Source organism: Gorilla gorilla, chromosome 2 (genome assembly GCF_029281585.2).
Source record: "Gorilla gorilla gorilla isolate KB3781 chromosome 2, NHGRI_mGorGor1-v2.1_pri, whole genome shotgun sequence".
In the NCBI taxonomy this organism is placed as follows: Eukaryota; Metazoa; Chordata; class Mammalia; order Primates; family Hominidae; genus Gorilla; species Gorilla gorilla.
The window spans coordinates 24866841-24881658 of NC_086017.1; the positions used below are offsets into that span (position 1 = coordinate 24866841).

At 47.9% G+C, this 14818-nt stretch overlaps 1 protein-coding gene across 1 annotated transcript; it reads right to left on the minus strand.

Annotated features, from left to right (window-relative positions):
* Positions 1–608: 608 nt before the first annotated feature.
* MRPS25 (mitochondrial ribosomal protein S25) lies at positions 609–11867 on the minus strand. The gene is made up of 4 exons (XM_004033671.5): positions 11589–11867; positions 7760–7866; positions 1779–1866; positions 609–1034 (listed from the first exon to the last, which is right to left on the minus strand). Exons 1-4 carry the CDS (start codon positions 11720–11722, stop codon positions 842–844), a joined length of 522 nt encoding a protein of 173 aa, XP_004033719.1. The 5' UTR covers positions 11723–11867; the 3' UTR covers positions 609–841.
* Between the last annotated feature and the right edge of the window lie 2951 nt (positions 11868–14818).

Sequence of the window (14818 nt, forward strand, 5' to 3'; positions counted from 1 at the left end):
ACAAGGAAGGTGCTCAGTAATGCAGCACTCCCTCCTCCAGAGCTTGGTAAGCAGGGCCTGAGGGAGCCAGCAGAGCCAGCTATAGACACCATTCCCCCAGCAGGGCCCCAGCGTCTCCACTAGGTGGTGTCTGATTTCCTCCATGGCCTACAAACCTCCCTGCTGATGCACACAGTGGCCGGGCCATGGGTTGGCAGTGGCTGACTGGTCAGCAGGTACGTGCCTGAGTGAGGCTGGCCTGTCAGTCACTGGGGCTCCTCCATCTCTGGCCCATAGCTAGGCCCCCCAGCAGGCAAGGGTAATCAACTGTACTTAAAAAAGTGAGCACTGCACAAAGGGTTGCCTTTGGATTTCTGAAAAATACCCCCAAGGAACTGAACGGAGGGGTGTACACACTGCCAACCACAGACAGTGCTAGCCAGACTCAACCACAGCAGCCCTTATGTTCTCCAGAGTAGAGCCCAGGGGAAGATTCAAAGACAGCGGAGACCAGTAAAGGGTCACAGGACCAAAACAGGTGTCAACAGGCTGTGGCCTTAACCTCTCAGGCCCAAAGCCTTTCTGCTACACAGGCCTTCCTCTTCACTAGGACCAGATACACGCCAAGCTGCTATTAGGAAGCGTTTTATTGACCAGCAGAGCAGGGATACTCATTTAGCAGCTCAGCTTCAGACCCTCCTCTCCCACATCCTTTTACACAGGTGTGTAAAGTCCTTTTAATGCAAAAGGATTTCCAGAGTCTCCAGGGACAGAACCAGGGGCTTCCCTGGACCAAAGTAATCCCATTCCAATCTCCCCACTGGTCAGACACCATCACCCCAGCCCACAGTGACCGTGGGCCTTAGTCCTGGGCATCGGCTTTCAGAGCAGCTTTGTACTTCCCCCTCATCTCCTTGGGTAATGGCACCAGGCTGGGGCAGGGCACCTGCCCTTCCACTTCACAGATGCACTCCCGCAGGCAGTACTTTCGAGGGCCGAAGTTGGCTGGGTGAGAAAGCTGCTTTTTCTCCTCCTCCTCTTCCCTGAGGGTTTCCCTGCCAAAGAGCACAGACGGCAACCAAGCATTGGCAACTCTGAGTGGCAGGCACAGGGCAGTTTCTCAGCCGAGACAACCCCACCATCCACCAGGGACACCTGGATCTCCTGCCTTCTAACCTGATCCTCACTGTCAAAGCCTATCGCTGTCTCCCTGCTGGCCCCTGAGGAGAGGGCTGAAAGAAGGCCTGCTGTTGTCCCCTCACACCACAGCAGCAAGCCTACAGTGCGGTCAGCCTATCTGCTGCCGCAGGTGGAGCCCACAGCTCTGACAAACAATCACAAGATAAAAGAGCCTGAAAAGGCCTCTGTGTGGTTTCTCAAAGACAGACTTTTTCAGCTTCCCTCCCTTTCTGTCTCCTCTCATTCATGGAAAGAAAGACCTGTCACCAGGAGCCCTAGGGCTAGATGTCTGCTAGCTCCAAGCTGAGATTCCCAGGAGAGATGGGTTAGCAGCTGCACAGGGCCACAAGTCAGCTGCATTTCAGCTTCCCGTCCCCCACAAGAGGGAGAGAGGTACTTCTCACACTGTACAGCCAAGGGAGATAAAGCTTACAGAGGTTTAATGATTTGGTAAAGAGCAACATCAGAAAGAACTGATTCTACAGCCCCAGCTTTTATTAGTGTCTGGCGTTCACTGTCAGAGAATCTTACCTCTCAACACCCTTCCCACACACCCCTTTCTTCCTCAAATTCTCTGGGCTGAGAAGTTTGTTCCTTCCAGGTCAAACCAAACAACTCACTCATTCTTCCCCAAGATTTTTCGGATGTGCTCCATGATCTCCTTATTGCTCTTGGTCTCCACATCCACCAGGACCTGCTCCCCAGAATCTGGAAACGGAAAGCACGGGGCAGAAGAGAAACAGAACTCACAGCGCACTCAGCCTCAAAAAGTTGTAATTTGGGACTTGCTTTTAGTAGCAGAAACATTTTAATAATAAAATAGATATATTTGTTTACATAATCCGTAATACTACCCTTCCTTTTTCCATTTTTCTTTAGACCTGAGCAAGCATAAACTTTAGATATGTAAAAAAACATGCCATTTTAATAGAAAGACGTTCCATGTTCATGGATAGAAAGACCCAATATTCTTAAGATGGCAATTCTCCCCAGACTGATATACAGATTAAATCAATCCCTATCAAAATCCCAAATGGTGTTTCTGTAGAAACTTAGAAATTAAGCCTAAAATTCATATGGAAATGCAAAGGACCCAAAAGAGCCAAAACAATTCTAAAAAACAAGAAAATGGGAGAACGTTTACTTCCAATTTCAAATTTACAATAAATTGAAATTACTATCATCAAGACAGTGTGGTACTAGTATAAGAATATGGCCGGGTGCGGTGGCTCAAACCTGTAATTCCAGCACTTTGGGAGGCTAAGGCAGGTGGATCATGAGGTCAGGAGTTCAAGACCAGCCTGGCCAACATAGTGAAACCCCATCTCTACTAAAAATACAAAAAATTAGCTGGGAAGCAGAGGTTGCAGTGAGTGGAGATAGCACCACTGCACTCCAGTCTGGGCAACAGTGCGAGACTTTGTCTCGAAAAAAAAAAAAGAATAGACACACACTGTAATGGAACAAAACAAAACTGAGTCCAGAAATAAACCCTTATTTGTAAGGTCAAATGCTTTTCAGCAAAGATACCAAGATAATTCAATGAAGAAAGATAATCGTTTCCACAAATGGCACTGGGACAACTGGCTATCTATATGCTAATAGGTGAATTTAGACTTTTACCCACAACATTAAAATTTTAAAAATTAAAACTCCAGGAGGCTGAGGCAGGAGAATAGCTTGAACCCTGGAGGCAGAGGTTGCAGTGAGCTGAGATCGTGCTACTGCACTCCAGCCTGGGCAACAGAGCGAGACTCAACCTCAAAAAAAAAAATTAAAACTCAAAATGGATTTGAGACCTAAATGTAAGCACTCAAACTTAAAACTTCTAGAGGAGAACACAGGAGAAAATTGTCATGACCTTACCTAGGCAAGTATATTTTGGAGATGACATTAAAAAACATAATCCATAAAAGAAAAAAAACTCTATTAATTGAAAAATCAAAATTAAAAACTTTTACAGTTCAGGAGTCACCATAACCCACAGTCTGGGAGAAAATATTTATAATGCATATATCTGATAAAGGACTTATATCCAGAATATATAAAAAACTCACAACTCAATAAGACAATCCAACTAATAAAATGGGCAAAATATCTGAATGTATTAGTTCATTCTCTCACATTGCTATAAAGAAATACCTGAGACTGAGTAATTTATAGAGAAAAGAGGCTTAATTGGCTCATGGTTCTGCAGGATGTACAGGAAGCACAGCAGCTTCTGCTTCTGGGGAGGCCTCAGGAAGCTTCCAATCATGGCAGAAGGCAAAGGGGGAGCAAGGAGTCTCACATGGTGGAAGCAGGAGCAAGAAAGAGAAGGGGGAGGTGCCACACACTTTTAAACAGCCAGATCTCAAGAGAACTCACTATCACAAACCACAGTACCAAAGGGGATGGTGCTAAACCATTCATGAGAAACCGTCCCCACGGTGACTAGGACTTGTAGTCCCATGGAGCAGGCCCATCACACCCTACCTCAATATTAGGAATTATAACTGAACATGAGAGTTGGGTGGGGACACAGATCCAAACCACATCACTGAATAAGCATTTAACTAAATTTTTTTAAAGAGCTAATAATAAGCATATGAAATGATGAGATCTCAATGAGTCACTAGGAAAATGCAACTTAAACCATAACAAGATATGCAAATGGCTAAAATTTTAAAAGCACAGACAAAACCAAGTGCTAGTGAGGATGCGGAGTAACAGGAACTCTCATATGTCGCTAGTAGAAATGCAAAATATTACTGCCACTTTAGCCAGTGAGTTAAGACAAAATAAAAAAGATAGGAAAAGAAGTATAACTGTCTTTATTTGCAGATGACATTACTACAGTGCATGTAGAAAGTCCTAAGGAATCTAGAAAATAAAAACTACTGGAAATAAGTGAATTTAGGAAAGAACGCACCTGCACTCAACCTCGGCAACAGTGAGACTCCGTCTTTTAAAAAAAATTTTTTTAAATGATAAACTGAATTAATCAAAATTGAAATTTCTGCTCTTCAAAAGACACCACTAAGAAAATGAAAAGCAGGCCACAGAGAAAACAGTCACAAGACATTATCTCCAACAAAGGAAATGCACCCAGAACACATAAAGAACTCGACAAGAAAGCAGCCCATTTTTTTTTTTTTTTAATGGAAAAGATTCAGGCCGGACGCATTAGCTCATGCCTGTAATCCCAGCACTTTGGGAGGCCGAGGCGGGCGGATCACGAGGTCAGGAGATCGAGACCATCTTGGCTAACACCGTGAAACCCCGTCTCTACTAAAAATACAAAAAATTAGCCAGGCGTGGTGTGGCGGGTGCCTGTAGTCCCAGCTACTCGGGAGGCTGAGGCAGGAGAATGGCGTGAACCCAGGAGGCGGAGCTTGCAGTGAGCCGAGATCGCGCCACTGCACTCCAGCCTGGGCGACAGAGCGAGACTCCATCTCAAAAAAAAAAAAAAAAAAAAGATTCAAACAGACTGTTTACAAAATAAATATCTGAGTGGCCAATAAGCACAGGAAAAGATACTTGGGGGAAATGCATATTAAAACTCCAATGAGATATACACCCAATGGAATGGCTAAAATTTAAAAGACAATTTGGTGGGCAGAATAATGGTCCCCAGAGATGTCCACGTCCTAAACCCCAGAACCTTACACAGCAAAAGGGACTCTGCAGATGTGATTCGAGTTAAGGGCCTTGAGTTAGGGAGAGGATCCTGGATCATCCAGTGGGCCCAGGTTAACCCCATGGGTCCTTACAACTGCAGCACCCGACCAGGCTGTGGTCAGAGGGAGGTGGAAGGATGGAGGGACAGCCACATATGCAAGGTTGCTGGCTTTGAAGATGGTAGAATGAGGCCACAAGCCAAAAAATGTGGACAGGCCCTAGAGTCTAGGAAACGCAAGGACGTGGGTTCACCTCAAGCCTCCAGAAAGGAAGGCTCTGCTGACACTGGTTCCAGCCCATGCTGGACTTCTAACCCACAGATCTGCAAGATAATACATTTGTGTGAAGCCACCAAGTTTGTGGTGAATTGTTACAGCAGCCCTGGGACATTAATACAACAATACCAGCATGAGCAAGGACGCGCAGCTGCTGGAACTCCACCCTGTGACTGGAGTGCAACACGGCACAATTGCTTTGGAAAGGCGGTGCCTGAGAACCTTAAATACATAGCTGCTCTGTGACCTGGCAGTTGCACTCAGGTATACCCCCAGGAGGCCTGAATGCTTCTGTCCACAGATAGAGACCTGCGCAGCCTACACACACGTTTACCGTAGCTTTCTTCTTGGCAGCCAGGAGGCCCACCGCTCAAACCTCCCTTCAAGCAAGGACCTCCCAGGAGTTGCCGCTGAGCTGACAGCCCTGTGGAGTACTGCTGGGATCTGCGCAGCACTTGGGCAGCCCGTGCTCTCCCTGGCCGGGGCCTAGGGTCTGGCCTTCACAACCCAACACAAGGCTAGAATGTCCCGCTGCGCTGGCCAACGCTCCCAGAGCTGCGTCGTCCTCACCTGTAGTTCTGGCAACCTTCCCTGCCCGGCCTCCTCACTCTCCTGGTTTCTTTCAAGGTCTTCTCTCTCATAAATCTCATACTTCTAACTCTCTCGGCATCTTACAAAAATCTAAAGGGTCACCAACAGGCGAGTGGACACACTGTGGTACATTCACAGAATGGAATACTACCCAGCCAGAAACAGCAAAAACCACGAAACATGTAACCTGGGTGAATCTCAAAACATGAGTAAAAGACACCAGGCTCAAGGGAACACATACCGTGAGATTCTAGTTACATGATATTCTAAAACAAAATGCATCTATAGTGAAAGAAGGGATAACGGGTTGCCTCTGGTGGAAGGGAAATTAACCAGAAAGTGGCACTAAGGAACTTCCTGCAGTGCTGGGGCATTCTGCATCTTGGGGCATGTACGTAAGTGTACAGGTATATAACAACGGCCAGTACCCATCCAGTTGCACGTGCTACTTGGGTGTGCCATTACCAGCACACTGAAGTAAATTACACCTCAATAGTTAGTTTTAAAAACACAAACAAAGCTCACATGCACAAACTGCCACAGGGCCACCCTTCCAACCTTGCCTGTTGTCCTGTTTCTCACAGTACTAATCTTTTCTTTTTTTATTAGACAGTGTCTCACTCTGTTGCCCAGGCTGGCGTGCAGTGGTGCGATCTTGGCTCACTGCAACCTCTGCCTCCCAGGCTCAAGCAATCCTCCTGCCTCAGCCCCCCAAGTAGCTGGGACCACAGGCATATGCCACCACACTGGCTAAATATGTTTTTGTAGAGATGGGGTTTTACCATGTTGCCCATGTTGGTCTCGAACTCCTGAGCTCAAGAGATCCACCTGCTTCAGCCTCCCAAAGTACTGGGATTACAGGTGTGAGCCACTGCGCCACCAGGCCCACAGCACTAACCTTTTTTCTTCTTTTTTTGAGATGGAGTCTTGCTCTGCCGCCCAGGCTGGAGTGCAGTGGCGCGATCTCAGCTCACTGCAAGCTCCGCCTCCCGGGTTCACACCATTCTCCTGCCTCAGCCTCCCGAGTAGCTGGGACTACAGGCGCCCGCCACCACGCCCGGCTAATTTTTTATATTTTTAGTAGAGACAGGGTTTCACCATGTTAGCCAGGATGGTCTCGATCTCCTGACCTCGTGATCCACCCTCCTCGGCCTCCCAAAGTTCTGGGATTACAGGCGCAAGCCACTGCGCTTGGCCCTAATCTTTTGTTAAAATTTCTTGTTCATTCTGTCTCCCTCTGCTGGATATAATCTCCACGAGGGCAGCAGAAATCTTTGTGTAGCTTCCTGACATCCCAGCCTCCGGACCAGCACCTGGTCCTAGGGAACATGTGTTACATATTGGTGGAATGAATGAAAAAACATGGTCATTTTGTTTCCTGAAGCATTTCCCAACCTACACTTCATTTGATTCTCATAGCCATGTAAGGCAGACATTTTGCCTTCAGGTGACAAATTTTAAAATGGGTCTGTTACTTGCTCAGGATCAAAGTGTCTGAGAGCTAGGCCAGAACAGCTGCCCTCCTCGTTTTCCAGCGTGGAGCCATACTTAATGGAATAAACATCACTTAGCACCTGGTCCAAACATGAACAGCATCGTGTAAGTGCACGCAGTCCTCAGAGGACACACACAGCACTGAGACAGAGGGGTTCTGGGGGCATGTGGGAGGTCACTCTAGGATGCAGGGAAGGCTTCCTAGAAGTGGTGCCCATACTGAGCCCTGAAGAATTTTTTTTTTTTTTTTCAGTTAAATAAGCAAACGCAGGTAGAAATGGGATTCCAGGCCAGGAACAATCTTGAGCAAAGGCATCACAGCCTGCTGTGACAAGGGACTTTGGAAAAATTACCCCCATGGTGTGAGGCAGAGGATAAGAAGAGGTGAGGCTGGAGAGGGAAAGAGTCCAGACCTCAGTGGCTGCTGAGTGCCTCGGTATGCGGAAGCCAAAGGTGCCAGGAGTCACAGACACACCATGACAGCGCACACTGCAGCTCATCCTGACGCTCCCATAGGAAGGATGTAGTCTCTCCAGGCATGTCTGGGACAACCCCTGGACCATGGCGAGGGCCCCACTCACCTAAGTAGAATCGCAGGAAGGGTGACGGCGTCATGTTCTTAAACATCATGATCTGCACCCAAGGGTTTTTGTATTGAATCTGAGGTATGTTGAAAAATACAAATTTCCTGCAAAAGGGAAGAAATGAAGCCTATGAAACAGAGTTTTTAGCCTAAAATTTTATGCACGGGTATTTTTCTAGGGAGAAAGTCCAGCATTTTCATCAGATTCTCAGAGGACCCAAAAAGGCTGAGAAAAAACTCGCAGGGATCCTCTTAGAAGATTCCCTGAATGGCGTGGGGACCCCTAGGCAGGCATTTGAGGGGAAAGAAATCTGTATCCCAACCTGTACTGCAAGCTAACCTAACACCAATGCCAAAGCACCACCGAAAATGAAACTATGAAAGGTACTACGTCGTGATTTGTGTCGTGAAGACAAGGTGTAAACATGAGTGGTAGTTCATGGAGCTGTATACTTACAGGTGTGCACCGTATCTAGGTTATACCACAATTTTAAAATAATGAGACCAATGTATTTACACATGGGGGAACAGTTTTACGATTTAGGAGTGGAGGAACACCTTTAAACTTAGAAGATTTAAACAGATTTATACTCCAGAGGAAAAAAAAAGGCCTTGCAAAAAAAAAAAAAATGCATAATCATAGTATTCTATTTGGCTCAATTGTGTACAGCATTTACAAAGTAATATTAATCTGAACGCTGAATATCGTCCTGTACAAAATTTGGAATAATGATACTGGGAGGAGTGGGTGGAAGAGTATGGAGGTTTTGGGGGTGAGAAGTAGCAATGGTGGTGAGAGATATTCCATAGTGACAAGTCCACAGATAACACCTAAAGCTAAAAATCAACAAGTAGCTCTCAGCTGGGTGCGGTGGCTCACACCTGTAATCCCAGCACTTTGGGAAGCCCAGGCAGGAAGACTGCTTGAGCTCAGGAGTTTGAGACCAGCCTGGGCAATATAGGGAGACCCTGTCTCTATAAAAATATTAAAAATTAGCTGGGCATAGTGGTACATGCTGGTGGTCCCAGCTACTTGGGAGGCTGAGGCAAGAGGATCGCTTAAGCCCGGGAGTTTGAGGTTGCAGTAAGCCAGAGCTGTGATTGCACCACATTCCAGTCTAGGCGACAGAGCAAGGTCCTATCTCAAAAAAAAAAAAAAAGAAAGAAAGAAAGAAAAGTGGCTCTCTGAGGATGTTATTTAACTATATGGGTATAAGACTCAAATTAAATAGTTAAGCCGCCGGGCGCGGTGGCTCATGCCTGTAATCCCAGCACTTTGGGAGGCCGAGGCGGGTGGATCACGAGGTCAGGAGATCAAGACCATCCTGGCTAACACGGTGAAATGCCGTCTCTACTAAAAATACAAAAAATTAGCCGGCATGGTGGCGGGCACTTGTAGTCCCAGCTACTCAGGAGGCTGAGGCAGGAGAATGGCGTGAATCCAGGAGGCGGAGCTTGCAGTGAGCCGAGATCACGCCACTGCACTCTAGCCTGGGTGACAGAGCAAGACTCCATCTCAAAAAATGAATAAATAAATAAATAGTTAAGCCTTGAAAACTGCTGCCTCTAGGGGAGGAATGGAGGCCTTGGAGACCCTCACAGCACACAGACCTGGGAGCTCAAAGGCTGAATTTACCTTCCAGGGCGTAGGAGGCCTCTGATCAGTTCCCACCCCACTGCAGAGTATCCCAGTGTCACAGAACTTTTTACAAATAAACTAGGACATAGCCAGGTGAGACGTTCCCATACTTTAAACTACTAGGACAGAAATGCAACAGAGATCTTAAAATGGGTCTTGCTGAAACACAAGAGGAAAGTTAATAATGGCAGGAACCTTGAGTTGACCACCTGCTGTATAAGCCAGACACTTTGCTAGGCACCTGACTCTCCAACCCCAGAAGGTGGGGTTTAACAACTTAAGGAAACTAAGGTCAGAAGTTAAGTAAACTGCCCCAGGTCTAACTGGGCTGATTAGTCTGGCCTTCGATCACACTGTTCTGTCACCATCAAATTCAATTCACCCTGAGGCTTGGGGGCCACTTGTTAAGGGTAGAACACCTGGCAGAGGTGAATAAGGACTTGGCCCTCAAATACTAAATAAGGCACCTTCCCATTGCCCCCAGCAGGTACCCAAAGACTGGCTGGACCGGTCGCAGGCACTTGGGATGGAGGTAGGTCCCAGTCGGGCAGCTGAAGGGCTGAGGGCACATGAACAAACAAGGGCTGGGGATTGGGGGAGGAGTGCGGCTAGCCAGAGCAAGGCAGACAGACTCCAACCCACGAGTACAAGATCACAGAGGGCACAGGTGGCACAGGCCAGCCCCTACCATCAGGAACAAAGAAACAGTGAATGGCTGTTTGTATCCCATTTACCTAGAGGACATTAAAATATCTGAGAATGTGAGTAAGAGGCTCACAGGCTTATTTTGATTGGCTGGCCATTTAAAAGCCAGAGATTTACATAAAAACCTAGATTTCAGCTTCTTGACAAATCAGAAATTCTCCACGGAGCCCACAATGCCAAACAGCAAAGGGCCCTCTGGATAGGGCACGTGCTCTCCAGCTCGCTGCGGGCCGCACCGAGATCCCCACCCCTTCCCATTATCTGCCTGGCGGTTGCCCGGGGACAAAGGTGTGCAAAGTTGTGCAGTAGGTTATGAAGGAGTATCTGGGTGCCCATACACTCTAAGACCAAGACCAAGTCTTCCAGAAAGCCATCAAGCCAGCTGATTCCAGGCAAGCAGGTCCAAGTTATCAGATTCACCTGCGCAGAGCAAATGGCTAGGAAGTGGCTTCCGGATCTCTTGAAGGGCCATGCAGTGAAGGTCCGTCACCAAGGGGACCATGCCCCACAAGAAGTTGCTCCCCGCCCCCACGCCTCATTTTGATCCAACATACACCCAAGTCCCAAAGTTTCTGCGGGCTAAGGCTGCCTCCTCCATCACTGCTGAACTCCCAGCACACAGCACACAGCCTAGCACTCAGAGTGTACTCAATAAACGTAGACTTCATACCTGCAGAGCCTAAGGCACTGCTTAGGGCTGCCTCAGGGTCAATCCAAACCTTTCACTTGCCAACTGCCATTCAATGAGTCCCTACTCTGCTCCAAGCTGAAAGACATCCTAGGCGTTCCCTACAGTTCCTTCTAGTCGGGGTAGGGTCTGCCGCTGCACAGCTGACATAATCACTTCCTTCCAAACCTTGAGTCCCGAAGGAAGCGTTTTCACTTACTCCCGGCCACACTGCCCGGCTCACCGCTCACTGGCTGGCATGGCGTCTCGTGGAGCCGCAAGTTACTTAACCTCTCTGTGCGCTTCCCCAGCCTTAGAGTGGGGATAAGCTGGGGTTTCTCTAGGCATCAGAAGAGAGAAAGCGCGAGAAGCATTCAGAACTGTGCGAGACATGATCAGTGTTCGCCGCTGTTATTTCTCTCATTTTATCCTCAGATTCGTCCTGGGGTGTCACCCCCGTCACCCCGAAAGGATCTGCGGCTGCCCCTCCCCAGCGCTTGCCTTGCTGGCCAGAGGGGCCAAGGGAACTGGTGGCCTCCCTCGGGTCAGCCTCGCCCACCGCGCCGGAGGAAGGAGATCCAGGAGTGGGGTTCTTGTCCTCCGCCCCCCAAACCTCGTCACGACTGCAGCCGGCCCGGCGGGGGCCCCGCCGTCCGCCTCAGTCTGGACCTCTGTAAAATGGGGGTAACAGCGCCGACCTGGAGGGCCCGCCCCGGGGCTGAACGGCCGCCCAGAGCGACTCGGGACCTCACGTTACCAGCAGGCTGGCACGACTAGCAGGTTACGGCTCGCCAGGCCGCCGGGGCTGCGACTGACCTGGCGCCCTCGCCCAGCTCCCCGTGCGTGTTGTAATTCACTGTCATGACCTTCACGGAGTCCTTGAACACCACGTTCCCCTGGCTCAGATATTGCAGGGTGCGGCGGATGGGGAAGCGGCCCTTCATGGGCATGGCGGCAACGGTGGCGGGGCCGACCCCACGGGCCGCGAGCCGAGCAGCGACAAGAAAGGACTAGCTAGCACCCGCGCGAATCTCACGCGGCTTCTCCCCAGAGCCAGGTTCCACTTCCCGCGCAGACGCACAGGAGACGCTTCCCGGCGGGCAGCGCACGCCGCGGAGCACCCTGGGACTTGTAGGCGGCCTTCGACCCGGCGCGGCGAGAACCGGTGTGTGCATCTTCGCTTTAGGACGCCTTCCCCTTGGAAGGTTTAGGTTGTCGCGTCCTGTAAATTAGTCATTTCCCCATCCACCCACGGGAAAATATTTTTACATAGGCTAAAAGTCAGACATTGCAATAAGAAATAATCAGGAAAGCTCAGTTTGGATACCAAGTCAGCTGATAACGTCCTATTGAACCTATTGTCCATTTTTCTCCCTGAACATCTCCAGTTTTATCATGAAGAGTTCAAACTGCACTTTCTGACATTGACTTAAACTTCTTAGCAAAAGAAAAAAAGATGGTTTGGGATCAATTCCTTCCTAAATTCAGCCACTTAACTCAGGACCTCAATTTTTTCGTAAACAAACTATGGGTGAGATGTATTTCTAGGGCCAGGCGTGGTGGCTCCCGCCTGTAAACCCAGCCTTTGGGGAGGCCGAGGCGGGAGGATCGCTTGAGGTCAGGAATTCGAGACCAGCCTGCCCAACATGGCGAAACCCCGTCTCTACTGAAAATACAAAAATTAGCCTGGTGTGGTGGCAGCACCTGTGGTCCCAGCTACTTAGAAGACTGAGGTGGGAGGATCGCTTGAACCCGGGAAGTTGCAGTGAGCCGAGATCGCGCCACTGCACTCCAGCCTAGGCGACAGAGCAAGACTCCGTCTCAAAAAAAAAAAAAAAAAGATACATTTCTGAAGTACTCTTGATCTGAAAGTTATTTCTCCTTCTCTTTTGAAGAGTGATTTTGCCAGATTTAGAATTCTAGGTTAGTGTTTTTCCTTTCCCTCCCTCCCTTCTGGAGTGCAATGGTGCTATCTTGGCTCACCGCAACCTCCGCCTCCCAGGTTCAAGTGATTCTCCTGCCTCAGCCTCCCGAGTAGCCAGACTTACAGGCATGCGCCACTACACCCAGCTAATTTTGTATTGTCAGTAGAGACGGGGATTCTCCATGTTGGTCAGGCTGGTATCAAACTCCTGACCTCAGATGATCCGCCCGTCTCAGCTTCCCAAAGTGCTGGGATTACAGGCGTAAGCCACTGCGCCCGGCCCTGGTGTTTTTCTTTCAACAATTTAAATACTTCACTCCACTCTTTTTTTGCTTGCATGGTTTCTAACAAGTAATTAAATGCAATTACATTTATAGGTATGATGGCTTTTTCCTTTAGCTTCTTTCACAATTTTCTCTTGGTGTTTGGTTTACGGGGTTAGAATAAGGTAATGCAGATCCGTAGATGTTTTGTATTTGTCCTGCTTGGAGTTCTCTTGAGCCTCCTGGATCTGTGATTTCATGTCTGTCATTAATTTTGTAAAGTTCTTAGCCATTTATTAGTTCAGGTATTTATTCTTCACTCTTTTCTCTTTCTAGTATTCAAGTTAAATGCATTTTATGTCTTCTGAAATTGCCTCATAGTTCTCGAATGTTCTGGCGGGGTGATGGAGGTTCTCTTTGCATTTTAGTGGGGAAGTTTCTATTGACCTATCTTCAAATTCATTTAATCTTTGGTTGTGGACAGTCTACTGATAAGCCCATTAAGACATTTTTCATTTAAGGTTTTAACTTCTAGCACTTCCTTTTGATTCTTAGGGTGTTTGTTTGTTTGTTTTGAGACAAAGTCTCTTGTCGCCCAGCCTGGAGTGCACTGGTGCAATCTCTGCTCACTGCAACCTCTACCTCCTGGGCTCAAGCAATTCTCCCACCTCTGCCACTTAGCTGGGACTACAGGTGCACACCACTATGCCTGGCTAATTTTTTTTTTTTTTTTTTTTTTGAGATGAAGTCTTGCTCTGTCACCCAGGCTGGAGTGCAATGGCACTATCTTGGCTCACTGCAACCTCTGCCTCCCAGGTTCAAATGATTCTCCTGCCTCAGCCTCCCGAGTAGCTGAGATTACAGGTGCCCACCACCACACCCAGCTAGTTTTTGTATTTTTAGTAGAGACAGGGTTTCACCATGTTGGCCAGGCTGGTCTTGAACTCCTGACCTCGTGATCCACCCGCATTGGCCTCCCAAAGTGCTGTGATTACAGTCATGAGCCACTGTGCCCAGTCTAATTTTTGTATTTTTAGTAGAGATGGGGTTTCACCTTGTTGGCCTGGCTGGTCTCAAACTCCTGACCTCAAGTGATCTGCCTGCCTCAGCCTCCCAAACTGCTGGGATTACAGGTGTGAACCACCACACCTTGCATGATTCTTAGTTTTCTTATGTCTGTTTACATTACCCATCTGTTCTTGTATGTTGTTTACTTTTACCATTAGACCCCTTAACAGACCACATTTTAAATTTCTTGTCTGATAATTCCAATATCTGAGTGTGATTCTGACGTTTACTTGTTTCATCTGATTGTTGGGTTTATTTTTTTTCCTTGCCTTTTAGCATGCTTATAATTTTTTTTGTTGAAGGTAGAATATCCACTCTATCGGGCCATAGGAACTGGGGTAAATAAGCCTCTAGAATGAGAACTTATGTTAATTTGGCTCAGAGTTGAGAGCTGTGTTTAATGTTTGCCATAGCTGTAGGTGTCAGAGACTTCCAGTTCCTCTAGTGTCTTTGTGTTTATCTCCTCTTGCCTTTGGGCTTCCCTCGATATTCCTCCTGAGAGAGTCCGTGTCTTGCAGCTCTTCCAGCTATAATTCACTGTTACCATCCTGGAGTCCTGTTGATGTGGTGGAAAAACATGGGGGAGGTGAAGCATTCTATAATCTTACAATTAAATCTCAGCATTTTAGTGGGCTTGTGTCCTTGGGCTGTGACCTACACAAGTGTTCGTTTTTTTCTTTTTCTTTTTTTTTTTTTGAGGCAGTGTCTTGCTCTATCACCCAGGCTAGAGCGCAATACAGTGGCGCAATCACAGCTCACTGCAGCCTCTACTTCCCAGGCTCAAGCAATTC

Bases quoted from the DNA above. Each gene is read 5' to 3' on its own strand.
- MRPS25 (XM_004033671.5), bottom strand. From the start codon at position 11,722: ATGCCCATGAAGGGCCGCTTCCCCATCCGCCGCACCCTGCAATATCTG. The intron at 7,867-11,588 runs GTCAGTCGCAGC...TCCCTTTTGCAG, and splicing joins GAGCTGGGCGAGGGCGCCAG to GAAATTTGTATTTTTCAACA. The intron at 1,035-1,778 runs GTGAGTTGTTTG...GCTCTTTGGCAG, and splicing joins AAAATCTTGGGGAAGAATGA to GGAAACCCTCAGGGAAGAGG.